This window comes from Syngnathus typhle, linkage group LG16, assembly GCF_033458585.1.
Source record: "Syngnathus typhle isolate RoL2023-S1 ecotype Sweden linkage group LG16, RoL_Styp_1.0, whole genome shotgun sequence".
Lineage (NCBI taxonomy): Eukaryota > Metazoa > Chordata > Actinopteri > Syngnathiformes > Syngnathidae > Syngnathus > Syngnathus typhle.
Window position 1 is genome coordinate 10,781,169 of NC_083753.1, and position 27,576 is coordinate 10,808,744.

General features: G+C 41.2%; 1 protein-coding gene across 4 annotated transcripts in view; it reads right to left on the minus strand.

The window, feature by feature from the left end:
• The window catches only part of ttll5 (tubulin tyrosine ligase-like family, member 5), a 38,735-nt gene that overhangs the window by 10,061 nt on the left and 1,098 nt on the right, over positions 1-27,576 (minus strand). Inside the window, exons 3-29 of one of the 4 annotated variants that reach the window (XR_009718419.1) lie at positions 26,733-26,839; positions 26,294-26,376; positions 25,514-25,620; positions 25,267-25,397; positions 24,959-25,041; positions 23,725-23,794; positions 23,553-23,637; positions 22,759-22,860; positions 22,605-22,696; positions 22,426-22,533; positions 14,838-14,919; positions 14,644-14,705; positions 12,445-12,536; positions 11,444-11,536; positions 11,244-11,335; positions 10,788-10,850; positions 10,099-10,247; positions 9,603-9,858; positions 8,932-9,049; positions 8,398-8,544; positions 8,217-8,305; positions 7,965-8,113; positions 7,191-7,694; positions 6,943-7,124; positions 5,438-5,568; positions 1,254-1,309; positions 825-963 (exon numbers count right to left, since the gene is read on the minus strand). Coding sequence is in view for 3 of the 4 variants with exons in the window: in XM_061301751.1 (XP_061157735.1) it covers positions 771-963; positions 5,438-5,568; positions 6,943-7,124; positions 7,191-7,694; positions 7,965-8,113; positions 8,217-8,305; positions 8,398-8,544; positions 8,932-9,049; positions 9,603-9,858; positions 10,099-10,247; positions 10,788-10,850; positions 11,244-11,335; positions 11,444-11,536; positions 12,445-12,536; positions 14,644-14,705; positions 14,838-14,919; positions 22,426-22,533; positions 22,605-22,696; positions 22,759-22,860; positions 23,553-23,637; positions 23,725-23,794; positions 24,959-25,041; positions 25,267-25,397; positions 25,514-25,620; positions 26,294-26,376; positions 26,733-26,839 (3,370 nt within the window). In the remaining variant the exon portion in view is untranslated. Of the gene's footprint in view, positions 1-770; positions 1,310-5,437; positions 5,569-6,942; positions 7,125-7,190; positions 7,695-7,964; positions 8,114-8,216; positions 8,306-8,397; positions 8,545-8,931; positions 9,050-9,602; positions 9,859-10,098; positions 10,248-10,787; positions 10,851-11,243; positions 11,336-11,443; positions 11,537-12,444; positions 12,537-14,643; positions 14,706-14,837; positions 14,920-22,425; positions 22,534-22,604; positions 22,697-22,758; positions 22,861-23,552; positions 23,638-23,724; positions 23,795-24,958; positions 25,042-25,266; positions 25,398-25,513; positions 25,621-26,293; positions 26,377-26,732; positions 26,840-27,576 lie in introns of those variants that run through there. The other 3 variants (XM_061301751.1, XM_061301753.1, XM_061301754.1) reach the window with 3 other exon arrangements.

Genomic DNA, 27,576 nt, shown 5'->3' on the forward strand with positions numbered 1-27,576 from the left:
AAACACAGGTGGGTAGATTCGGGGAAATTGCTCCGTGGTGACACGACAGTTTCCATGTAGAAAATAACACCTCAGTCACTCATGGGTAGCATTCCTTGATTACTTCAAATACAAGCCTGGCCGTGCAACGCAGCCAAACAATGTCGTTTTGAGTGAGGAGGCACGTTTGGCTCTTCAGGAATGAGCTTCTATGAGGCGGGATGTTCCCACTCAAGACCAAGGGAGATTCTCTGAATAGCTTTGGAAATGCTAACATAAAAGCTTCCCCTTCATGTGGGCGCTTCCTGGACAGCGCGGTGCTTAGGTAAGGTAGTGTTTTTATTTTATTCTTTTTTTGAAACATGAGGGAGTCATAACTCAGCAGTTCACGGGCAAGTCACTGGGATTTCATCGATGCTGACCATTTTGGTCTTAAAGTTAATTCAACATTCATTTGAACAAATTCTGATTTCGTCATTAAAATGAGCATCGATAACTTTGATTTAAAATGCTGATAGCCACCAAATAATAATAAATAAAACTAAATATAATTATAAAAATATAAATGATCTATAAAAATAGAATAATAAAAATATTCTAAAATATTGTATACCAAATGAAATCAGAGAAATATTGTAAGATGATGTATTAGTATGTTTATATTTTATACTATTAATAAAGTCAATTAAAAATATTTCTTTTTTTATCAGTTACGCAGTTTTTTGCTATTACGACATATGCACTATCAATATAGCAAGGGGTTACGATAAAGAGTTCTTTTCTGTACGTACCTGCTGTCCACAATGGCTCTGCTCCAAGAATAGTCGGGGTGGAACTCTTTGAGACTGCAGTTGCTGTGTGGCAAACGGATTCTTTTTTCTCACAGGATGGCAACCCCGCTCAGGATTTGTCACCATCATGGAGCTGAAGCTGCTGTGACTCTGCCTGTCACTGGAAGCCTCTCCACCATTCATCTGACCGTGACTTGAAAGCAAAACAGAAGTCGTTAATTCATTTCAAACTTAATTTCAATCTCAATATTTCACCTAACGTCTGATTACATTTTCTTAATGTTTCCACTATAAATTGCATTGAAAAAGAAAATATGCAAGGGTGAGGCCTAAGAGGATTCTCTCACCTTATTTAAACATTTTAACCTTCCATTAGCTAAAAAAATGATCTAGCAGCTCATATCAGGCTATGAGAGAGATGTGTACAAATCAGAGTCAAAGTCTAGGGCAAAGCTTGTGGCAGCCCGTAGAGCAAAGTGAAACCTTTTGCTTCAGTACTCCCAGAACTTCACGTTCCATTCACGTCACAAAGCCACAACCTGGAAAGAAAACCATTTGACAAGCACCATGAGTTTGTAACTGGATTATCTGTTATTAGAACTAATCTGCCTTCATTTCTTTTCTTTTTAACCACTATTGCAGAATAGAGGAGACCGGCCGCATCCTCAGACACACTTATATTGAATCAATTGCTCCCTTATGACCCAAAGATTCCAGGAGCAATGGAACTAATTTAAGGAAATTTCATTTTACCTCATCTGTGGAACCCACTGGACCATATGTGGATGCACGATGACATCAACACCAAGAAAAAAACAAAAAAAAAACACTATCACTGTCTTTTCGGCCTCTGTGTTTAACCAGTAATGTTTTTATCGAGATAACAGAAGGAAGGGAAAATAATATTATGCTAGTTTAAAATACAAATAGATGTCAAATACACCAAAATATGGAATAATTTGTTTTTAGATTTTGGACAATACTATGCTGCCATTTTGTAGGAAACCATACAAGGCAGGACCTGAAATATAAATCAAGTTCTAGTTCCCTGAATGAGTCGACCACATGCTTGCATTGTGATTCTGTTTTTTATGACAATTTTGAAAAGCCTAATCCATCACAGACAAAACAGCCTGTATGTATGGTGTGCCGCAATACTTTGGGCTGGCTGGCTGGCCCCTGCTAAAAATAATGCCCTAAAGAGCTCTATCGGGAGAAGTGAGGAAAGATTGGACAAAAATAGAGAGTGAAACTAGCCCAGTTGAGGAAATTAGATCCCAAAGGGGTCTTATTGAGAAAAAAAAAAAGTGATTTAGAATTCCCCCAAATTCATTTTTCCACCGGCCAACACACTTTCACAATAGCCACAGTATCTTTAGAAAAAGAAATTCAAGTACAGTAGTTGCATTGATTTTGGAATAACAATGTATGATAGCTATCTTGTGAAATATATTCCTGGCCTTGTGTAGCCAAAAGAAAACAAAACAACCCCCCACCCAAGCATTTCTCAGATCACATAATAGGACCTATTTTTCAACAACGTGTGAACAAACATGTGAAGGTCAATTTGTTTTGTTTTTTCACTCCTGGAAACAAAAGCTTGTCTGTGAACATTTCAAGGTCAGAGGCCAGCGGACAAAACAAGAACCCGTTCTTTGTTTACAGCAGTCCTTTTTTTTTTTTTTTTAACTAGTTAGTTGGACCACAGAGATCTGCAGTGCCACAATTTGACTCCTGACAATTTATCGACGATTAATTTTAGCTGTTTTGTTGAGATCCAAGGATAAAACCAAAGGGAGGGAAAAACAAATGAGTGAAAAGAACAGCTCTTGTAAAATATCCAAGACTTCCTGCCTGACTCCCTGCTGTGCTCACTAAGCTTTACAGTATGCTGATATGACTTCTGGTCAAACAATACAGCAGTGTCAGTCGAGCACATGTGTCGCATCAATCTAACTCAGTGCGAATGTGGGAAAAAAAAAAGGACAATGTGGGATGACGTTGTGCCACGGCATCTCAAAGTTCCGCCCGGACGAGCGGTGGTTTGTTTGAGAAAGCGCATCTTTTATTCATTTAAAAGACAAACTATTATTGACAACAATCATGAAGTGTGGCCCTACATGCATGTAGTAACACGGCACGCTGAATAGCATGAAACCGCCCGCCCTCCTATTACAACATCTGGCTCTAATCAGTCGCGAATAAAAACATCTTCTAAATTCAAAGGCAAGGAAGACATCAAGCCAATTTTGTGGAACTTTTGGTGAAAACGTTGAACTTCTTTGATGGCAGACAGAGTTTTTTTTTTATTAGTCGGGTTTGTTAGTTTAGCCAACTGGCTGATAAAAAATTCTCCGGAATTTCCCGACAATATTCGTCAGAGTCAAACAATAGTGTGACAAAGCAGGCGGACTAAAAATACAGCGTGCGCAAAAAAAACAATAGTTTAGATGTCTGTTTCTGCGGCGAGGGTGCTAATGCAAGCAGAGACGAGCAAATGTGTTAACATTACACAAGGGGACGGCTGACTACAAGCCACTGTTGATTTGATACAACTGTCATCTTACTGGGCAGCCATATTTGTTACATGCGCAAAATACAACTATGCTCAAGCTAGAAATATTGGATGAAATTTATGATCACTGATCAGAGGTCAACCAGCATGTGCCAGGTGAAACACTTGCCGGAAATAATCCTGAAGTGGTTGTAATGGGACAAGCCGTGTTGTTACCAAGCCAGATGCCGATCCGTCCTAAAGAAGCAGCCGCTGTTGAGAAAGCTGATGCAGCATACCTGCTGGATCCTGGCAGTGGTACTTCAAAGAGCCACAACAGCTCTTTGGACCAGATCATAATTCACCCCTGTGGTTGCCTTAAGAGCCAGTGCGCTTAACGGTTTCAGTATGTTTGGCACAAACGGTCGGGTCGAGCGCAGGGGGGAGGGGACTCGGGGAAATTCTGAGCGGCAGGGAGGCAAAATCATCCTAATATCTGGACTAATATCTGATTAAAGCTTGTTCGGATCTATTCATAGCAGGAGGAGGCCAAGGGGACTCGACAACAACGGAGCTTTGTGTGGCAGGCCACTGTACTAGACAAGCAACCTGTGGTGACATTTGAAGTGACCTTTAACAAAAGCACTATATCTGGGTCAAAGACCAACCAATGAACTCAATATATTCCCGAGGATACTTTGAACAGTCTAAGAGGGAAGGCAAGAGTCAAAACAACAATCTCCTTGATTGCCTGGCAGCCACGTGACCCCCTGAGTCACGTCATTAGAGTAGTTTGCTTCGACTGGGGATCAAACCCGGGACATGTAAAGCAGATGTGATGACCACCACTACACAATAAGAGCCCAAGACAGGTTCTCTGCATAGCTTGTCATAAATTAGTGCCGTTTAAATGTATTTCTAAACTTTGACATAGTAAATAATATTAGAGAAACATTCTGAGAAGAATTATAGCTTGCAGGTAAAGGCATCCTTCTAAAAAAATGTTTGTTTTTTTGCCTGGATCCACAGACATCGTAACATCATGCTATCGGCCATAGTAAAAAAAAAAAAGAAACAAACTCATTCATGATTTGTGTGAATAAAACATTTTAAAAGGGAAAAGCCAAACATTCTTGGAATTCCCTCACAGGTCCAAAACTAAGGAAGTGCTGGACAGGAAAAACAATCTGGATAGAGCAACACGATGAGGTCGAAACTCAAGTGATTAATGGTCAACTACTTTACAGGATCAAGTCAATGAAACAGTGAGCATTATGAAATCATGTGTTCACCATTCAAGAAACAGTGGAACATGATGACCTTCTGTCTGTCTGTCTGTCACTATTTAGGAAAATGAAAGGCAGGCGGGCGGGCAGTCTGCTGACTTCCCCCACTTTACGTAATCGTCCAGCAACATTAAAGTGAGACAAAAACACATAAGGATTAAGTGTCAATTCAAAGTGGCCTGCCCAGAGGGCGGTGTCCACTCTACCATCATTATCCTGGCATTTTTCAATCGACAAGTCCATGTAAGACCACTGAGGGAGATTTTAGCTGCTATTGAGTGTGACCAAATATACTCATGGGCTCAAGCGGGCTCCAAGTGTCTGAAGTAAATCACACAAAAATGTCCTCGGGACAGGAATTTGGAGAAAGGGAACAGTATTTGATACCTGAGCAGCTCCATTGAATGCTTTTTCTCGCCGGCGCGGTGGAGTGAAAAAAAGGCAAGCTCTTAAAAAGTTTAACGCTCTAATGCAACACTTTAGAGGCTTTGGGCCTGGGAGACACATTTGGGTTAAATAAAATAAAGAAAACTAAGAACAAGCAAGAAAGTTTTAACACAAAGCACAAATAGATTCATTGTTTAATCTTACTAAGTTTTTCCTACTTTATAAATAGATTTTGCAAGTTGTATTAAACAGGTAGACACGTAGTTCTATTTAAAAATTTAAATTTAACAAGAGTGACTGGGAAAAACGGATGGGGGTGTTCATCCAGTTTGACGGGCAAATTGACAAATCATTTTTAATGGGCATCAAAAGAAGGAATAAATCAGGTGAATATTCCCATCTGTCTTTTTATAATGCAAAAACTGGTAAGGTATGCCATTCATTTTATGTGCAGGCCCATATTTAGTAAATAAGTGTTTGGAGCATTTCTTTGGACTTACTAGGTCTTGTTTCTAAGAGGATCAGTTGAGGAGTGGTCCAGACCAACGGATCCTTGGTTGTTGACAGACGAGGCCGGGATCTTGGCGCTCTCCCCGTTCAACATCCGGCTCGCCAGGTTTAGCCTGGTCAACTGTGGAAGGAAGAGAAGAGCTGGAAAAAATCCGACAACAGGCCATGTAGAATGAATATCCCAACACCTCAAAAAAGTAATTATCATGACTTCCATGAGTCCAAATCTATTCTCAACTCCATCGATGCTGTTTTACAGGACGTTAAAAAACCATGTCATCTTTTCCCTACACCGAGCAATGTGTCACATCACTGCGGAGGTCTTTTGCATCTAGTAATTGGACTAGTTTATTATTGCTCTGCCACTACGGCCGCTCTAGACTTAACATGACGGATTGTCGAGTTAATTACATGAGTAACTTGATGACATTATAGGGTAAGGACACACACAGTGTATTTTCTGTTTCCCATGATAAAAAGGAAGGATCATTGCGGGCCTTATTCCACAAGGATTACCCATCGGATATTTTAAGAATGTTTGACAACAATCTAATTAGCATATTTATCTATTGTTGGGCAAAAGTGTGGTGAATATTTTTTTGAGTGAAACCTTCCATGAGAGCGAGTAATCATTGAGGTTACGCAGTGCAAGCTGGATTTTTTGCTATGTTTACAAAGTTCTTCTTTTGCTTCTGCTAGTGATTTAATGACTTATAATGTCAGCCTTAAAAAAAAAAAAAAAAAAAAGCACACGCAAAACAAATTGCTGCCATGCCCTGGACTCATTTCTCAAAGAGAATACAGTAAACACCTTTTAGATAGTCCGAATAATGTTGAAGGAGCTTAACCGCAGCTTGTGTGGTCTTGTGTCATCCGAAGAAATCCTGACAGAAAACATCCAGTGAAGCAGTAGGAGGAAGAGCAGCCAGAGGTGGTGTGAGCAAAAGCCTGACGGGCTTAACGCACCAAGTGACCAGGATAATGTGGGAGAAGTTAGCGAGGAAGCTTATGCGAAAGCTCGCTTCGTCACATTCCTGTATTTATAAGCATCAATTACCGCAAAATAGCAGCTTGTTGAGTATCAACAGAAATCACTCCCCCATGGTGCATCTGATAATGAGACCTCACACAGAGGCGGGACGTGATGCTCCGTTCAGCCACTTTCAAACCCTGAACCAGAAGCCGCCCCCGCAAAAAAGTCGACAGGCAACCGAGGGGGAGGAAGGTGCGCCGCTCGCGGCTGCAGACCCTCCGGCTCCGACAGGTCTGCTTGAAGAGTGAGCAACTACATGACGCCGGTCAGCAGGGGGTCAGGAAAGAATTAAACATTACCAAAGAGAAATAGAAAATACCTCACAGAGAGAGCACCGCCACATTTGTCTTCCCTTCCATGAAACTTTGTTTATGAACGCAACATTCTTATTTGAACTTTTTCTCGCCCCAGGTGGGACCATTTAGTTTAAAAAAAAAAAAAAAAAGGTGCAAGTGAACTCACATGTCGCGTCAGAAGGTTGATGTGACTGGAGCCGGCAGTGCTGCAAGTGACCTGTTTGTCGGCCAGCTTCTGGAGGGCTGAGATGAAAGCCTGCTGGTTGGACCGGGCCTGGGCGGTAAGAGAGTCCAACTCCCTGAAGCCTCCCTCCGAGTTTGACTTACTGGAACTGGACGTTTTTGACACTGCAATAGAGATAGAAGAAATGCGTGAAGATGTGAAAGTGGACAAAAAGCATATTGAGTGTTTACCTTTTCCTGCAGATGTTGGTCGAGAGAGTTTCTGGTTATATACGTGTACCGCACCGGTGATGGACGAAAATGATCTGGAGCTAGACGGAACCGCTGTAGATGATGGGATCCTCCAGAGAACCTGAGTTGGTTGCCCCGTTGACACAGGGGAAGGGGTGTAAACAGGAGAGTCGCTGAGGGAATCACTTTGACGGGATTGAGACTTTGCCAAGGATTGAGCATAGGATGGAGGCTGAGGGGGAAGCGGCAGCGGTGGAAAACGAGGACGGGACGAAGAGGGGATGGGGGAGCTCTGTTGATGAATATGGCCCATGTCTGAAGTCACGGGAAAGTTCGAGCAGCGTTTGGGATGGATTTTTGCATGTCCAAATCCGGTCAGCTGGCCTTCAGACAAACAAAGCGAGGCTTGACTTTCGCTGGCCTTGCCGTTTATGTCAACGCTGATTTTTCCTGCGGAGGGCGTTGATTCTGACAAGTTGGAATCGTTTTCGGACACAAGCAGAGCTGTTCAAAAGAAGAAAGAAGCCAGAGCTCCTTTATCACCAGTAAGCCATTCCATGGCTCTGACATACATTTGTTTTCTCCAAATGAGATCTACTCCTTTGAAAAGTGACCCTGGCTTCACCCTGGATGACTCAATCGTTTTTCCTTTATTTTGAGGGGTTTACAGCTTGAAACAGCAAAATTCCTGTTTACTGTGCTTGAATGACACAATATTAAACATAAACCAGACCAAGTGTAAGAGAAGCATGAAAAAACATGGATTGGACTCACTTTTGGAAGTCTCACAGTTGCCTGGGTCTTCGGAGGCATGTATTTCATGAAAGGCTTTTTTAACACGCCTGACTTTTGTACCGAGAAAGACGGTGGCTGATTTATTTTTCTGCGTGTAAAACGTCAGTACTTCCTCCAGATCACTTTCACTGTTTCAAAAAAAAAAAAAAAAAAGGGGGGGGGGGGGAGATGTGTTTTGCAGATTGCGATCACTCCTCCGAACAGTGGAAGGCTGCTTCCCATTTGACTAACCTCGCCGTGGTGATGTAGTCATGAAACACGTTGGCGGTAACACACTTCTCCTCTGTACTGTTCTGCTGTTTTTTCATGTGCTCAGTTTCCTGGGAAGATAAGGAAGCATAACAGAACAAAAAAAAAAAAATCACACAATGTCTCTTGTGTTGAGTTAAAACCGCACTTTTGGAATAGGCACCTTTTCGTAACATTGTATAAACTCTCCTAGTTGTTGGGAGAGGATGCGTCTGCGGTCTTGGACTGGTAGCTGGTGACTGGGCAGAACCACCCTAACGTCTTGCTGGAAGTTACTGGCAGCTTTTCTCAGGAAGCGAACTACGAGCTCCTGTGCACAAGCAACACACAAGTATTTGGAATCTATGACTGTCCTAAGTGTGAATACAACATTACGGTTTCACTCTCAAGTCAGTCAGGGAAATCTTTACAAATCGTCCGAACATCACAAAGATGTTCCGAAAAGGTCTGAGGTTGCTGCTGATGAAGATAATGATGATACATGCCATAATTCCAGCACAGCAACATAACTTTCCAATAAGGCCCAATTTTCCTCCATGTCTTCAATTTAACCACAGCCATGGTACAGATGAGTAATAATAAGGGGAAATCTGGCATACAATGTTGATACATCAATAGAAGACAATGTTCCATCTAGCGTAATGTATGGCACGCCTGTTCATTAAGAGAGACTCTGAGATTTTTGGAATAGTTGTACCATTTGGTCATTGTCCTTGTCTTTCCAAGCCGGAATGCCTTCGACCCTGCTCTCTGCCAAAAGTCTTTGTTGAACCCGCTGTAGGTAAGATGAAAATGTCATCCGGGCTTGCACTTTACTGGAGAGAAGAGGAAAAAATGGAAAGAAATCAATCACCCAACGACAGGATTAAATCCATTGTGTAATAATCGTAAAAAAAATAAGGGGACCTCAAATGGCGCCGTGCCAACGTGCGGCCAATTAAAACCATAGAAACATATTAACATGACAGCTAGGTTTAGTGAGTTATTTTAAAATTAAAATATTCAGTATGAATTTTCTGGACCGTTTATCCTCATCAGTCAAGTCACATTTATTTATAACTACAAAACGTCTAACGGCTTTCCCACACTTGACAAATATTCAATTATTAAGTGTTGAAACATAAAATGAAATAGAAAATGGCATAAAACTAAACATTTGTTTGACTTCTACTGTGTCACCAGCTCTGTTCTTTTTCCAGCCCAATCCAAACATAAGCCTGCAGGTAAACACAGTCCCGATTTCTGCCCCTCTCCGTTGGTGGGAGCAAACGTGCCCTCCGTGTCAATTTGCAAGGAGGTTTGCGTGAGAAAATAAAGCGAGGGAGCATGATGAAGGAGCGTGAGCAACCGCCTGGAACGCACACTGACCTGATGTCCCACCCCTGCTGGAGAAAGTGAAGCAGTTTGACATGGGGCCCGCTGTTGCGTGTTGATGCCTGCGAGCTGGACCGAGCGTCGCTGTGAGAGCTCCGCGCTGGTGAAGCCACTTGTTTTCTTTGCTCTGCTACCAAAACTTTGTGTGAGACTGGCTTGAGCACACGTTTCATCTCTTCTCTTTCCTCCCGTACGCAGTCCTCTCCCTCCGGGCTACTGCTCTCCATCGCGGAGGCCTTGGATTCCTTCCCTGAGGTATGCGGCATTTGCAAGGGGGAAGACATATGTCAGTTGCATCATCAAACTTTCTTTTGGCGAAAATACACACGCATACACAGAGTACACTCAAAATAGGCTTTTTTGTTTTTGCTGCAATGACATCAACTCATTCAGAGCCATATTTGGCTAACCTTAGTGTGACACATGGGAGTTTTTTTATTGGAACCAAAAGTGCAGTTTGCCGAGCTGAAGCAGCATACATCGGGCCTACCCCATTTCTTCTTTCCAGCGGCAGAGCGATGACTCAGGTGGTGCCGTCTCCGCTTACGAGCCTCCAGAGACGGCAGCTTCCTCTCGTACTGGACGGCGTGGTAGTCGTCAAGTGTGTCCATCTGCAGCTGCGCATTCCCGTGCGCATTCCTTCGAGACAGAAGAAGACAGGTCAACACAAGCGTGGTGACAACAACAATACCAATGATTTATATGGAAATTAGCATTTCCAAAAAGACCTTGCAGAGAAAACTCGGAGAAGGATTAGTAAGTTGGAGTGTTTTTTCCAGATGTTGACATGACTGACAGTGATGGTCCAAAGGAGAAAGGATAAATGTTAAATAATAACAGTCACTGAAGCATTGGAGCATTGAACGACCTCTAAAAGGGGGACAATGAGATGTCACGAAACAATGCCAATAAGCTAACGCCGTTAATTGAAACAAATTTGTGCATTTTTGTAATACACAATAATAGATGTTGTTTTGCCGTCTTCCCTTGCTCTCCCCCTAACCGATGCCACATAGACAGTGGGCACACTGGAAAAGTTGAGTGTATATCCTCATCTCAGCTGTTCCTCTCACCTACCCAAGTCAAAGACAAAACAAACCCCATGCTGGAATCCAACTGCTTCCATAAACTAAAAGAGAGATCCAGCCCCCTGATCCTGACCACAATGGAAATGCTTACCTTCCATGGAAAAGTCTGTTTGCCAACATTGAGTTCAATGATGTCTTGCACTCCAGATATCCACTGAGAAATGGGAGATAATAAGAACAAACATAAAAAGCTTCAATTTTGTTATTAGGGGCAAATAACTTGGAAGGATGGAAGCAGATGGCGCAAAATACATGCTGCAAAATGGACATGTATTTAATCAAGCAGCAAATCCTCATATGGGAGTATGAAATGTTCGTCTAAAAATGGATTTCCTCGTCTAATAAAGGTTTTGATGGTATTTTAACATAAAGCAGTGACTTGGGTGGATACCTTTTAAAATATTTTGCACCGTCTACTTTAAAGAAGTCATTTGAGCCGACTAATCTGAGCAAAGTATAATAATGAGTAACATAATGGACAGATGGGGATTTTGGAATTATAAATAATCATGCTTTTTTTTTTCTCCCCCATCTTGGCTCAGCTTACCCGTAGAGCGCCCATGTGTCTTCAGTGGGGAATATTCGAATGAAGCCTCCTCTCCTTTCATACTCCTCCCTTGTCCTCCTCAACACTTTGATCTACCACAGTGAAACGAAACAAAACATATGTTTTAAGACGTGCGGGTCTTCCGAAAAGGCTGCCTGAACAAAAGCGTGACACACACATGGCACATAGCGAGACTGTACCTGCTCAGCAGTCAAGTCCAGAATGCTGTCTCCTTCTGGTTTGTTTTTAAAATCCACTGGTTCACTGGGAGTGACGACTGGGGGCCTCTGCCACTACAAAAAAAAGTTCAAATATTAATTGTGCTTTATTGTACATTAAAATGAATATTTTTATTATTTTTATTTAATAATATTTTATTTTAATTTATTATCCAATTTTTTCTTTACATGTAATGATTGACAGCTTTGGCAAGCAATTGAGATTAGGAAAGCGGAACAGCGCCCCAAAGGATTGCATTCAGAGAATGTCATCTAAATATCAACAGGATTACTTTTAATTGATCTGACGTGATCCAAAGGCTGCCAAGAAGTGAAAAGGCCTAAGCGCTCAATAAAAGGCTCAACTGTTGCCCCAGTCAAAGTAAAGGAAGACGACAGGTTCTCTCAAGGCGATTCGACTTCTTCAACTATGACAAGTCTGATTTACAATCAGGCTTGTGGGTTTGTCACAGTGAGCCTATAAAGAAAAGTTCAGAGCTTTTTACCCAAGTGATGCATTGCTGTATTTCAAACATAGACTTATGTCGGCCACTTTGCTAATGTAATGAGAAATCTCCTAAAATACTGCATTAGAAAGCCACGCAGGCCATTTGCCCGTCACGGTGAATAACTGTAAAAGAAATATAATCCAATCAGGAAAAAAGCAAAAGCAATTTCTTACCGGTAATGCAGGAAACATCAGGGAATCGCAAAGGGATAGAAGTGAAAGGGAATTAATATGGATGGGGGAAGGAAAAGAAAATGTCAAGAGGCTGTAAAAGCCTGCTAGGAGGCAACAGGTGGACTAAGTCAGCTATGGAAGGACATCAGCAACAACCCTGACCTTGGCATTTCATCATGGCACCATGAAACCGTTACAGTGTGTCTAAGCACTCACGGGAATAAACTGCTTGCAGTGCTTGACATGACTGGCGAAAGTGAGAGTATGAGTCAGTGCGCTCGTCTGAAATGTGGCTCGGTACCTGTGTTCTTTGGGCTGACTGCTTGAGACTGGGCTCCAGGACGACTCGCTCCGAGCGCGGCTTCCTCATCAGGGGGTTGTGACACACCAAACCTTTAATGAGAAAAAGGACGATTACATAACTGTGACATTGTATCGCAACTATTTGATATTCACTCCTAGGAGATGATGAAAAATTTGCTACATATAATCCAACAGTAAATCTTCCAAGTGAATAAAACCATTTTTATATTATACCACTCAAAGTGTGATTGAAAAAAAAATAATAATAATAGCAACAAAAAAGTTAGATGCAACTCAATGGGATTTCATTTTAGAATAGCAACACACACAAAAACAGAAGCATCTCACTGGTGAGCTATTTTTAGAGCCGGCTACTCATGTGGTCCTCGGGGGGATATTGAACAGACTACTCCTGATAGAATTCAGAGCAATGAGTAGCCTGAAGTAGATCCTACAGGACATTCACACCATAAAATACTGAAGTAACAATTTCCAGTGAATAAAAGCAGTAACTCAGGCGAGAGTTTTCAGCAAATCATTATGAAATAATATTTCTTTTGTCATTTTAAGAGTCTGTGGCAAAGTATGATCTAAATTGTTTTTCAGAGCGAGCAATAACTCTTGACTTGGTGTGGAAGGCGAGAACGACTTCTTGACAGTTTCTAATGATATACTTTTATAATCCCCTTGTGGAGATTTTGTTTAGTGCAGTGATTTTCAACACGGATCTAATTTGAGTGGTTGCGGACAGCTAATAAAAAATGTATTTGCACTCGTATTCTTTCCAAACAGTACTAAATTTCCACATTTGGTAGAACGACTCTGTAAACAAATACAGTGCAGCTCAGCCTCTGGCTAGCGGACATCATAGCTAGCAATATAATTTTATTTTCAGGGGCTATTTTAAAAAAAAATGCTTTATTACTCTTAAATTCTACAAAATCTGAGTATTAGTCCAAATTGATTGGGATTATTTAGTAAATAATAGATGTGCTATGTTTTACAAGCCACCACTGATTTTCACTTGGCTTGGCGAGACGTCGCATTCCAAAGACGCAAGCAAATATGATTCCATCCCTTCATTAATGACCCGATTTCATTGCTTGAAGGCACGGCACGGTTGACTCATACTTTTATATAGGAATGCACAGGCACAAAGACATATTTCCATTTTATATGATTGGGAGAGAACCACAGATGTATTAAACAGATGGGTTTGATTGACACCTAGGCGCTCTGGTAGGTCGGCTCCGGTTATAATCTACAACATTCTCAAAAATGTATATAATGAGCTATCAGACTTTGTCTGTATGTGTTGTGGATGAGGAAAAAAAAACACGCCCGATCAATTATCAGGGGAGGAGATCTCTTGTTCGAACACATTTAAACCTTGTTTACGCCGCTTTGGCTTCAGGCTACTATTTGTTCTGTCTACGTGCTTAAGATTCATTTGACTTTATTGGTAGGCTGATCCAGCTTGTCGGGACACACAATGGGGAGACGATCCATGCATAAGCTCCGCAGAGTGACGATATTTTGAAGTAATTAACCATTTTGGTTATCAGAAGGTCAGAAATGCGTTAGGGCATGTCACATATTGCAGTAGCATTTCATTCCAAAGAAAACTTGCACACCCTAAACAGCAAAGAGTCGACCACAAACAATTCAGCATGACTTCATCTCACAGTGGAGCAACATCAATTTGATGAAGGATTGGCACATTTTACGGGCAATTCATCCAAGTGTCTCCACTGACACTGGCGCCTCAGTGAAGCTAATATTTGTGGTTTTGAGCAAAAAAAAAAGTCTCGACTGGACCGCTATTGATTGATTTGCATGAAATCGCGGGCTTGTCTTACTGAGAGTGACTTATCATCAAGTCATTATCTTTATTTGTGATTTTTTTGACGTGTTTGCTTGCAAGGTTTTGGTTTAAGGCCACAAAAGTGACAAGTTAGCCAACAACACTGCTGTGGCTTTGTGTTCTGTGCTATTTAGCGAATGTAAATAAAGTTCCACGAAAAAACAAATACGCTCCCGAGTAAAAGATGTTGCGAAACAAGTTGTGAGAATTGAATGAGATTGATCATAAACAATCAGCACCATTCTTTTTACTATTTAGATCAATGAGGATTTGTTTGCCAACCGTTTTAGTGGTTTTCAAATAATACGTCAAATGGCTCGAGATTGCACTAACCCACAAGTGAAAGCATGTCTGCAATCATGCTGGCCTTTATCTTCAAATCCAAGGGGGCATCGCTGCAAATAATTAAAAGTTACACAATTAAATTAAGAAGAAAAAAAAAATACACAATCAAAGAACAAACAGACCCTACAAAATCCCACTAACACATCAAGTTCAAGATGCACAATTTGTGAAGTGTCACTCACCAGGCCAAAGATGGCGAAAGGTTCACCTCCAACAACCAGGGTTTTAGATCGGAGTCGATGAGCACGTCAAATCCATAAAGTTCTACAAATCAAAAAAAAAGTCAAACGCTTCAGACCGCACACTTGGAAAGTCCGCAAAAATAAAGCCCAATTGCTTCAAATAAAATTTGAGGAGTATCAAAGTCACAAGCGTTTCCAGAAGTTTATCAGAGCCTCATCATGTGGCATTTGGCAACACTGTCCTTGTCTCTCTGCTATAGATTACATGCATGTTATATACTCCGTCACTCAAAAGAAAAACGTTCATCCAGCGCTACTACTAGAGGCCTTGGCTCTACTACATCAACTAAGTGCATACACATTTCATCAGTCGTTAAATGCTTATGTAAGGCAGGGGATCAAAAACAAACTGTGGTTCGTGAGTAGTTTTGTAGATACAGTCAAAAATGTCCTCATGGCTAGGAACAGTATGTCCGTCTACATGTTGTCAGAACTCATTAACAACAAGAGCAGCGCTCAGAGGAGCTTCACCCCCTCATCATTAAATTTACTATCTTGTCCACTTGGAGAAAGTTCTTGTTTCCCACACTGCAGTGTCCCCATTTGTATGGAACCCTTAAAACATGTGCGGGGAGCGTCACAGTGGACCCAAGCAGGCGATTTTATAGGGTCGACCGAATTATAAGAGAAAGAAAAGAAAAAAAAATGGAACTTCAAAAGAACAGATTGTTTCGAGAACACACTGGTGGTTTCAAAGCGGCCACAACTTGTGTTGTTTGTTCAAGTGTCTTAGGTCAATGCCAGTGTTAAAAAAACAAAATACACAACATACGGAGATTAAAAAGAATGGCCGTGTGTCCCGAAAACATCGTGTATATTAGTGTTGGGGAGAAGAATATTGGTTTGGGAGTCTGGAGAGGCTCATTGGTGGCACCACAGCAATGAGGGGAAAATGGGGGAGGTGTTACACCCCCCGACAAGCTGACTCCATGTGCCACACATTTTTCCCCCAATTAAGAGCAGAAGCCGCGCCTGCCTGCCCGCCGAGCCACTCGCAACCAGACACGTTGATTCTGCCGTTGTTAAACGGGCCTGCCGACGAGCATCTTCAACAAGCCCGTTAAAGAGGGAGGGAACGAGAAAACGGGACAGAGAAAAAGGGATGATGAAGAGTTTTTTTTTATTATTATTATTGGATAGTCACTGCTGGAAACTTTACCACAAGAGACAAAACAAACAAAAAAAAAAATCTCTCCACCCCGGCCACAATTACACAGAGCAACTTCTTCTTGCATCACCGAGTGACAAACGATCAAAGTCCAAATGAACAGCCGTCAGCTTTATTGTGATAGCTGGGCCTGATCTGGATCAACCTGAGTGTCATCCAGGCGGTGAAAACGTGGGCGTGTCTGGCCAAGGCAAAACCAGGAGACAGCGAATCCGACCGCACTCGACACTTAATAAGGGACGTTCAGTGGAACACAGGACCAGTAAGTGGAATGTTTTGTGTGTAACAAAATAGGCCTTTGGCTTGGCTAATCAGATCTTAGTCAAAACATCTCGTAATCAGCATCCCTCAGCGAAAAAAGCCCGTCCATTAATCACACGCCAGTGGTGAGGAGCGTCATGGGTGGCATTTTCCACTCACGACTGACACACACACGCCCCACACGCAGGCGATTGTCAAACGAAAAACCTGTTGTTTTTATTTCGGCCCACATGAAACACCGGAGCGCTATAAAAAGATTTGGTTACACAAGTCTCTTCAAGATGCAGAACAGAAAAAGAAATCCTTTTTCAAAACAGTAAACACTGCACCGAAGCCGTGACTAGACATTAAATTGTCAGGGAGCAATTTGTAGTAAACTAATATTATAATGTTCTTCATAGTCTTCCATGGCTCCTTTCTAGACAAGCTAGGGAATGTGTAAAAAAAAAAAAAAAAGGGGGGGGGGGACAATAAGTGCTTTTATAGGTACCGTCCCTGCCTGTCTCCACACATTTGTATGTATGCATTTGCTCTGATGCTTTCGGCTTAAAAGCATATTAAAGCTGTCAGTTCGCAGATGAATGGTAATGGGGGCTGCCAAGATAGAAAGGAAAGTCAGTTTGAGAGTTTTTTTATTTAAGGATTCTCGAATAGAATTTTTTCAAACACAAGACCCAGACAGGTGGGGCAGAAAACTTTGGGTGAAAACTTGTACCAGTGCCCAAGGCTCTCAATCTATAATGGCTGACAGTCAAACAGCAAATGTATCAAACTTGCATTGACACCGCCTTAATTTGGTGGCCCTTCACTATATTTGAATATCCTACAACAGCAGCCCCCCCAATTTGATCACATTAAGTAGGAAACATAATTCTCTATGCAAGACTGTAACGAATTTAATTGGATTGCTTGAGGGAATCTAAATCAAACAAAATGGCAGTAAACTAAAAAAAGGATATGTCCATCCATGTCTGGGCATTTAAAAAATGTGCGGATGGTCAAAAGATTTTATTCTTTTTTTTCTCGTCTGAAGGGTACATATTATCCTCGCCATTTCTCAATGTGTTCAAAGAACGAGATGTGCAGTTAAAGTTAACTAGCGCTAGGCTAGACTCCCAGCATGCACATAGCTCCTTGTGTAGACTAGAGCGTGATAGTTTGAATAGTGCGACAGTACACATAAACGCACTTTCTACTGGGGTAGTAGACAAATCCAATCACTCCACCCCGACCGGTTTTGCTGAGGAAACGGTGCCGGTTTCAGATAATTCTATACGTGTAACAAATATTTACTATCAGATTCCCACGGTCGTATCAGCCCACCGCGCTAACAAACATTTGAGAGGTGATGTCAGGCTTAGAGAACACAATCTTACTCGCATTTCGTATAAATATCCTTCGATAAATACGCACCCGGATCGACCAATTACACTTAAACTTGGTTTTATGAATATTAGATCGCTTCATACGAAAGCCATTCTCGTTAATGATCTCATCACAGAACATAATCTAAACGCTTTTGGTCTCTGCGAGACCTGGTTAAAACCTAATGAACTGATGCCGCTTAATGAGGCCTCGCCTCCAAATTTTGTGAGCTCGCATGTGGCGCGTCCTCGAAAAAAGGGTGGGGGTGTCGCCCTCATCTCGAATTCCGAGCTTAGTTTTAGGCCTCGTTCGATCAACGTATTTAAAACATTTGAGGTTCTCATTGTCCGATCCACCGCTTTACCGTCATTTTATCTTGTTGTTATTTACCGTCCACCCGGGGCTTACTCTGGCTTCCTGGATGAATTTTCAGAATTTGTGGCTGATCTAGTAACCAATGCGGATAATATAATTATCATGGGCGATTTCAACATCCACATGAATTTACCGTCAGAGCCACTTACTTCGGCGTTTCAGACTTTAACTGATACCTTTGGTTTTACGCAAGCTGTACAGGCAGCAACGCATAAGAATGGAAATACCATAGATCTGGTATTATCCCGAGGACTTGCAACCTCAAATATAGCAGTACTGCCATACACTACTGTTTTGTCTGATCATTACTTAATAAAGTTTGAAATTATAGTTCCTTGTCAAAGACAAGAGAGCAATCAGCATTATAGGAGCCGTCATTTCAACTCTATGACTGCAACTGCGCTATCTGAAATACTGTCGCCGGCAAGCACTAATTTTCTCACATACGCCGACTCTATTGATAATCTTACGAATGAATTCAATGCGACATTGTTAAATGCCATTGACTCTGTGGCGCCGTTACGTCTGAAAACTCGCCGTAGAGTGCCTACTCCATGGTTCACAGATGAAACGCGTACGCTTAAGCAATTATGTAGAAAGCATGAGCGCAGATGGCGTCTAACCAAACTTGAGGTTTTCCATCAGGCATGGCAGGATAGCCTCCTGAAATATAAAGATGCGCTTATCTTAGCAAAAACTCGATATTTTTCGCAAGTTATTAATCTCAATAAAAACAATCCGAAACACCTATTTGATACAGTGGCAAAGCTGACTCTGCGCCAGCCGACCTCCGATAGTTCCTTCCACTCAGCTGACGAGTTCATGAAATTTTTTGCTCAAAAGATTGAATCCATTAGGGATGAGATCAAGAATAGCATTCCAATCGCTCGGTCGAGCACGCCGTTTACCAACGCTGATGATCATGCAACAACCCTCTCAACTTTTAAAAGCGTGTCTCTTGAAAGGCTTACACAAATTGTTAGTGCGGCTAAACAAACAACATGTTTACTCGACCCTCTTCCAGCCAAACTACTTAAAGAATTATTTCAAATTTTAGGACCGTCCGTCTTAAATATAATCAATCTGTCTGTCTCCTCTGGGATAGTGCCAACAGCCTTTAAAACCGCTATCATTAAACCGTTACTTAAGCGACCAAATCTTGACCCGGACTGTCTCAGTAATTATAGGCCAGTTTCAAACCTCCCATTCATAGCAAAACTTCTTGAAAAAGTAGTAGCGCAGCAGCTTATTGATTACATGGTCGCCAATAATCGATACGACACTTTTCAGTCTGGTTTTAGAGCTAATCATTCCACTGAGACAGCACTTGCGAAAGTGACTAATGATCTCCTCGTAGCTATGGATTCAAACATTTCGTCTGTACTGTTACTACTCGATCTTAGTGCTGCCTTCGACACTGTAGACTTCGATATTTTATTAGGGCGTCTTAAAAGTTGTGTTGGTATTTCAGGGTCAGCACTAGGCTGGTTCCATTCCTATCTATCAAACAGGACGCACCGAGTGGTCCATGGCAATGCGTCCTCGGAGCTCTATAATGTTACATGTGGTGTCCCACAGGGATCGGTTCTCGGACCAATTCTTTTTAATATTTATATGATTCCGCTTGGGGACATAATACGTAAATATAATATTAGTTTTCAATGCTATGCGGATGACACCCAATTATATATGCCGTTATCGATGACAGATCCGCGGGATTGTTGTAATCTTGAGAAGTGCCTTGCGGAGATCAAGCAATGGATGTCTCTCAACTTCCTTCGTCTTAACCCAGATAAAACTGAGATGTTGATAATTGGTCCAGCTCGTTATCAACACTTATTCAAGGAAACCGCTATAACTATAGATAACCGTACTATCACTCAAAGCGATACTGTAACTAATCTCGGGGTAATATTTGACCAAACTCTCTCCTTTCAAAAGCACATTAAGAATATAACCAGAATTGCGTTTTTTCACCTTCGTAATATTGCAAAGATTCGTCCGATCCTCTCGACCGGTGATGCGGAAACTATTATACATGCGTTCGTCACGTCGCGCCTGGACTACTGTAATGTACTATTTTCGGGTCTTCCTAAGTCCCGCATCAAAAGTCTACAGTTAGTACAAAATGCCGCTGCAAGGCTGCTCTCTCGGACAAGAAAATTTGATCACATTACCCCAATACTAGCCAACTTACATTGGCTTCCGGTCCATTTAAGATGTGACTTCAAGGTTCTTCTATTAACCTATAAATCGCTGCATGGCTTAGCGCCTTCATATCTCGTCGACCTAGTTGTTCCTTATGTTCCGTCTCGTAACCTTCGTTCGCAAAACGCTACCCTTTTAGCGACACCGAGGGCTAAGAAAATGTCTGCAGGCTCTAGAGCATTTTCTATTCGGGCTCCAGAGCTTTGGAATGCCCTACCAATGGATATTAGGACTGCTACCTCAGTAGAAACATTTAAGACACGTTTAAAGACACATTTCTATGACATGGCCTTTAACTAACCTGTAGTGGCCGATTCGGCTGGAGTTTGTTTTCTCTCCCTCTACACCCCCTCCCTCCCCCCTCCCCGGCCGGGGAGGTGGTTAGGTGGTACCCATGCTGACAGCGGCTATCTGGATTCTCGTGGCCAATTCAGGATAGGGGAACTGCAGCTCAACCTCCTCGAAGAGCACTGCCAGGACAATTGAGGGCTCCTTTCGGCAGCCCTCTGCTGTGACATGGACATCCACTTTTTATTTAATTGATTTTCATGTTGTATCATTTGTGCCCTCTCTGCATCCATTTCAACCTGGTGATCCTGAAAGGGGGATCCTTCCATCTGTGGTCCCTTCTCAAGGTTTCTCATTTTCCCCCTGCTAGGGGTTTTTAAGTTTTTCCTTGCCCTTTTGGGAGCTTAAGATCAGGGGATGCTTTGAGAATAATTGTCAATTTCTGTCTATGTGAAGCCCTTTGAGACTGCTTGTGATTTAGGGCTATACAAATAAACTTGACTTGACTTGACTTGACAGTTCAAGTCGGGAGGGACTTTGCTCGGTCCAAACGCTTTTTGGCTCCGAAACAGGGAGAGTTCTTAAAAGCAAAATGAGGGACTGCGAGAAAAAGGAAACCTCCCTTTCAGTCAGGCATCCCAAAGCGCTGCATCAGCTGGTTGGTATTGTGAATGAAGGCCAGACTGAAGCTCAATAAAGCTAATACCCACATGGTCATCCGTCACACCCTGGCATCTTAACATCAAGTAAAACTGCAGTGGTGTCAAGATGGTGTGATTTTGTACATGTGAAGTGGCCATGTTGGCACGACAGCCCACAACCAGAATGAAGCGGTGGTTATATTATGTCTACAGAAGTCAACTTTGTAACGTCTCTTACTTTCCTAAGAGGGAGACAGCAGTGAGGGGGAGGAGGCGTACTATAAGAAGTAAGAATAAAAAATAAATAAAAAAAGACTTCTGACTAAAAAGATTGATCATCTTTGATCACAAAACAGCAAAGGGTACAGGAAAAGTGACCAGTTAATTATGCAAAGACTCCAACCTCAGTTCTGCTCAGTAACCAAACATCACTGCATCAATACGTGCCTTTACAAAGTCATGTGACTCGTGTAAACAGAAAGCTATCATAAGGCAGCGTTAGGCTATATTACTTTACATAAATAGATTCGACTTTACTCGAGTATTTATTTTTCAGACGACTTTTTACGTTCAGCGGCTACGTTTGGAAACAGATGTACTTTCTACTCCGCACTTTGTCAAAATAAGCTTTTTGTTTTCAAGCTCAGCAGATGACGGCGCAAAGTAGAAAATGGCCTTATTTGAGAAGAAGCATGAAGAATCGTCAGTGGTGAATACAAATGAGAAAAGTCTCATCCGAAAGAATACATAAAAGTACATTTTGAAGTTGTCATTAGCTAATATAGCACATTTCTGTTAGTTGTCGGTTCACAACTTTAGCAAAGCAATGAAGTTAAGAAAAGGGACTATATTTAACAGTCTTTTTTCCAAGTAATCCAAATCGGCAACAATAAAATTAATTTTTATTTTTACATATCGTCAACCACAGAGCATCATTTCCAATATTTTTGGAAGCCAAGTAAAAGCAATTTTTTTTGTATGTTATAAAAACAATTCAAGTAAGCAAAAGGAAAAAGAGCCAATAAAAAGATGGTAAACCGTAAAAAATTGTTTTTTTCTTGTTTTCCAAAAAGACTGAAATATGACTTGGCTGACGATATGTATCTTGTATTTCTGAGTACTTTTGCCACCTATGTACAAAGCCATACTGTGCCAAGTCAAACGTTAGTTGGCATGTGTTCTACTTTCTGCCACTTGCATTTGGAGACACAAAAATGCATACCAAAGCAGTTGGTCTGGTGGGGAACGAAAGTCTTGCAGGCCATGGCGATCTGCATCTGAGCACTGAGCACAGCTTTGATGATCACATCCTCGATCTGTCTCATTAACACTTGGAGATGAAGAGATGATTGGATTCATTGGAAGACTCACAGAGCAAAGACGATAAAAGATGGGACTCACGTCTGGTGTCCTTTCCCTCTTCCCTCAAGTAGCGCAACACCGCACTCATACTCCACTTGTTCCCGTAGTCCTCAACTTCGGGGTCATCACAACTAGAAGTGGAGGCAATGCACTTTGAATGAATGAAGATAAATGAGAATATTGTGATCATTACCTGACGTAGTCGCTGCTTTTTTTGTTCACGCTGTAGTTGGTGAGATGCATGAAGGTGTTCTTGATATTCTTTGCGGTCCTGTCATACTTGACGGTGGCAAATCTGAGCAAATAAAAACAAAAATGGAAGATGCCATTAAAAGAGGAAAAACTCATTGGACTTCTATAAATGATCAACTTCCACTTGACATTCTTGTGTAGTTGTCTGCAAGTGTTTCAGCGGCACAGATGCCACATGTGCAACGATGAGAATTCCTTGGCGCACATTAGGTACCTGAATTCCAACACAACCCAAAGGAATGTCAAGAGATAAAAGTGGGACCAGGAATTTAAGCCCCGTTTATCGCTCACAGTTGTTAATGGAGGCAAAAAACATCTTCTGGTTTGCTGCACATACGAACATAAGTAAAAATAACCTTGGTATCTGTACTTTATCGACTGTGTATTTCTACCTGTACATGATCTGTAACTACACCTGGAAAAAAAATAAAAATAGAAAAGAAATTATTTGCCCCTAATAGCTACATGCACCACCAGTCGCCCATTGTATGATTATATTTTTATACATAGTGTTGAACAATAGAGAACTTTGTTACAAAGTCCAAAACCCACTTCTCACTTGAAGACCAGTTTTGGTCTGGCATGTTTCACCTGCTCTCTGCTGGTCAATGAGGGAATAACAGTTGAGGTTCTTATTAATGGAGAATTCTGAAGCCGTTCAAAATTGAACGAGCGCATATAAAAAGCTAAAAGCAAAACTCATATTTACACAACAAAAGTCTTTAGTGCACTCACCTGGCAAGGCCTTCCTCATACACATAGATGAGAAGTGGATCATAAGACGTGACCAACACATACAAGCGAACGTCAAATTTGAATTCTGTGAAACAAAAATGAAGGCAAATCGTAAATAAACTTGGTCAAATGTGTCAGTGGTGCAAATTGAAAAGGATTGGAAAGAACTTACCATCTATCAGCAGAGGGTTAGGAATATAGCGGGACACCAAAATGTTCTCATCCACTGAAATCTGATTTGGCTGTGGGGGATTAAAGTTATTAGACAAAAATACTCAATAATCCTATTTTGTACAAAACACAGGCTCATCACTCTTGAAAAATATAAAAAGGTACACTATTAGTGTATTGCCTTTGCACCCTACTTGTAAAGTTATGTTTTTCGGAATAATATCTATTTCAACATTGATCATAATGGTGGTAATTAGGACAAAGTATTTTTTGAGGTCGTACTTGTAAAATATTCATGAACCACGCTCCTAAAGTAAACAGATACCAACAAAACACGGAAAGTGACGTGAGGATGGTCGACATGAGTTCAAATTGTCGTTTATGAGTTGGCTAAAAATCTTAAAGTGTGTTTAGCCTCAAATCTGGCTCCAGTTCTGAGAAAACACACAGCAAAAAGTGTACTTACTGTAGATCTTCCATTTCTCCAAACATCACTCTGACATTCTTTTCATAAAAATGCCACAGAAGAAGAAGAATTGTGCAAATGTTTTCAGACAGTGAAAAGTTTGTGGAGTTGCTCCAAAAAGCAAAAGACCTTGAAGTGTGTGATTTACGCCACCAAATTAAGTCATGTTTCAAGTTGGAGTTGATAGCGCTTTCAAAATAAAGTGCACGCCGTCCCTCACACATAACATCTGCTCGGCCAACTGTTGAGTGCTGCGCAACTCACACAGGATTCTCTCTGATAATTAGCTACAAAAGATTAATTACTAGTCGCTCTCACACTATTTGTACACCAGTGAAGAATAATGAGTTACACGTGTCAAAACCATTCATCAATTTTTTTTTTAAACTACTTATCTAGTTGAGAGTTGTAATCTCAGTGCACGTAATCGTCACATGTAAAATGTAAACACCAAAAAAAAGGAACAAAATGTAAAAGTCATTTTTGGACCAGATTAAAAGGAACAAGAAAAAAAAATGACTGTGCATTTATTATTATTTCAGTTCAACTGTCAGCTTCACATTTGGATTTGAAGCACAAATATGAAGAGCCATCATTCTCAAATTCCCACAAGCTTTTCAAAGAGCCAAAAAATGACAGACAAGATTGAATGTTTTCCTTGCCACTGCTTGGAAATAACTTGGAATTCAGAATTGTGTCTATTTTGGAGGACTTTCTTCAATTCAGTGCCATCACAGCAAAAAGAATCCAAATGGAACAATTAACTCACATTGCTGACTAAGTAGATGCCTCGTCCTCTTGAAGATGCAACTGGTTTAATGATCCACGGGCCCCTGTCTTTGGCAAAACAACCTGAGATGCGAGAAAAAAATAGAAGACAATACACGATTAGAAGCATCAGAAAATATTCGTGTGCTCTTACTTTTTGAGGTTTGCACAACGTGAAACGAAAAAAAGAAAAATGCAATGAAATTACTGTTCGATTTACATCACAATGCACTGGACGTCATTGTAATGTGCAGGTGTACCTCATTTTGTGGTTGTCTGGTGTCTATGAAAATAGCACAAGCAACTTACTGCAGAATTCCTGGTATTCCGACGGAAGCACGAAGGTTTGTGGAACTATGTGGAAGTTTTTGAAGCCGTGAGCCTCCTGCATTCGTTGGATGTTTTTATAAAGCCGATCTTTGCGGGTCAGTTCGTGAGATCTGCAAACGGACATGAGGGATAAATAAGGCTCGAGTCGAATTGTGTTCAAATGTGGAGGGTCCTATCTCAAATGATTTGTTTTTAATTTGATTTGAAAGATCAGGATTGAACCCACCTTGGAAAATGGTTGACCTTTTGGAAATCTTGAAGGTTTCGCAGTAAGTAAGGCTTCAGGTGGGATCCTGTCCACATGATGTTAAAGTCATTGCTATCAGATTGAACCTGGATAAAAAAAATACTTGTTTCCAATAAGCAGGATGGAATTAATTTGGGTTAGTGTGCACCTGACTAATGACTGATTTTAGCATAGTGACAAAACTGGACATGACAAAATCTGCTCATGAACGTCAATGTCATGCTGGGTAGGACATAAGACAAAGCCAATGCCGGACAAACACTACAGGCTCTACTGAAATTAGGACAAAATGATTGCTAAATCCCCATACTCATTCTGGTTAATCTGCTTTGCTTGATTCCAGCCATTCATTAGGACGGAGGTTGTGTTCACATGAGTGCTCGGTGTCTAGAGGAGACACATGTTTGTAATAAAGCCTTGTTAAAGTCTGGCTCGGGCCATTCACTGTGGTAGACACTCGTCTGCCTTTGATGATGTCTTTCTGGGAGTCAAGAAGCATTGAAATGAAATAAAAAGAGAATTAATTGTAACTGCTTGGAAGGAGCAATGATGGGGATTGTATGGCCTTGTGAAACCAGATTAATGCTCTTGAGGTAATTTTGCTTCTTTCCGTGCATGTGTTCCCAGGCTTTGACATCGTTATTATTTGGGTGGGGGGCGGGGGGGTCTAGACTACACAGAAGAGGTTCACATAAATAGCATAAATGGTCATTTTGAAGCTAACCTTTTACATTCGCCTCATTTTGTGGAGAATATTACCTCATGGAAACCATGATTGGTCAGGATGCCCCGCACCAGGCGACTCTCTGTTCGCACAATCTTGAAGGCCATGTTGTATCGCTCTTGAAAATGAAACCAAAATTGCACAACTGTAGTTCAACAAGGCCTCAATAAATAATAAAGCTTGGAGGTCATTAGTATGACATCACACAAAGCGTAAATCAAGAGACTTCGGTTAACTAACAGTGGACAAATAATTCTCCTTTTTCAAAAATGCTTTTAGGTGACACCTTATAGTTCCTTCTTCGTTGGTATCGGAAATCTTGTGCGAGTAGTTTACTTAAATTTTGTTTTATGATAGTGGTTAACTTGTATGACTATCAAAATGTTAGTTTACATAAAAATCAACCCAATGTTTGACTCTTATATAATCTCTTTCACAACTAATTCTGAAATCAGTGTAAACTTTTCCAAGTACCTCCGCCTGCGTAGATGGAACCATCCTTTGAAACAATGGCTTCCGGGAAAAACAAGAAGACTGGGATCATCCTGCTGAGGCCAGTCCAGGCAATGCACGGATGGTCTCTAAAAAGAAAAACAACATTTTGATGCCACACAATGGAAGACAGATTTTTTTCATCATCATGACAAGCGCAAAAACCCACGCATACTGTCCTAAAACATGATCCTTCACTATCTGAGTGCACCAGACACAGCTTGCTTATCAAGCTGAAAATATGATAAGACAGCATGTTGATGTGGAAGAACTCAATCAGCCATGGCTCCTCCCGATAAGACTGGGAGGCATGTAAATAATCGCTGCCCCCAGCTTAGGTATCCAGGTTTGATACACTATAGATCAGATATCATCTTCACTTTTGTTTATTTTGGACAAAACCATGATTATGACCAGTGAAATATCATGTGCTAGCGATGTGACTGAAGTCGACGAGTTAAAACATTTCAGACTTGAACACATCCTCATTTTTAGTTGTGTTTATGCTGCAAAGTTTTTGGGTTGCCATGCACACACTTTTAATTCGGTACGTGTGTTCGATTACGCACCTTTTACACTGTTATCAGGAATTAGTATCGGGCCAATACGATCCTGATACCCATTCACCGATACTGACCTTATTTCAAGGTATCGGGTTCTCATGATAGATTCCGATACCAGCCACTGATACTTAAAAGATTTTTTTTATCGTTTTAAAAGGTCTTCTTAATTATCTGGCATTGTCCTAAGTCACACAGATAATATATCCTTCGTGTTCTTCAAAAACAACATTACAGCAGCTGAGTCATTTGTGAGACTCATGTCT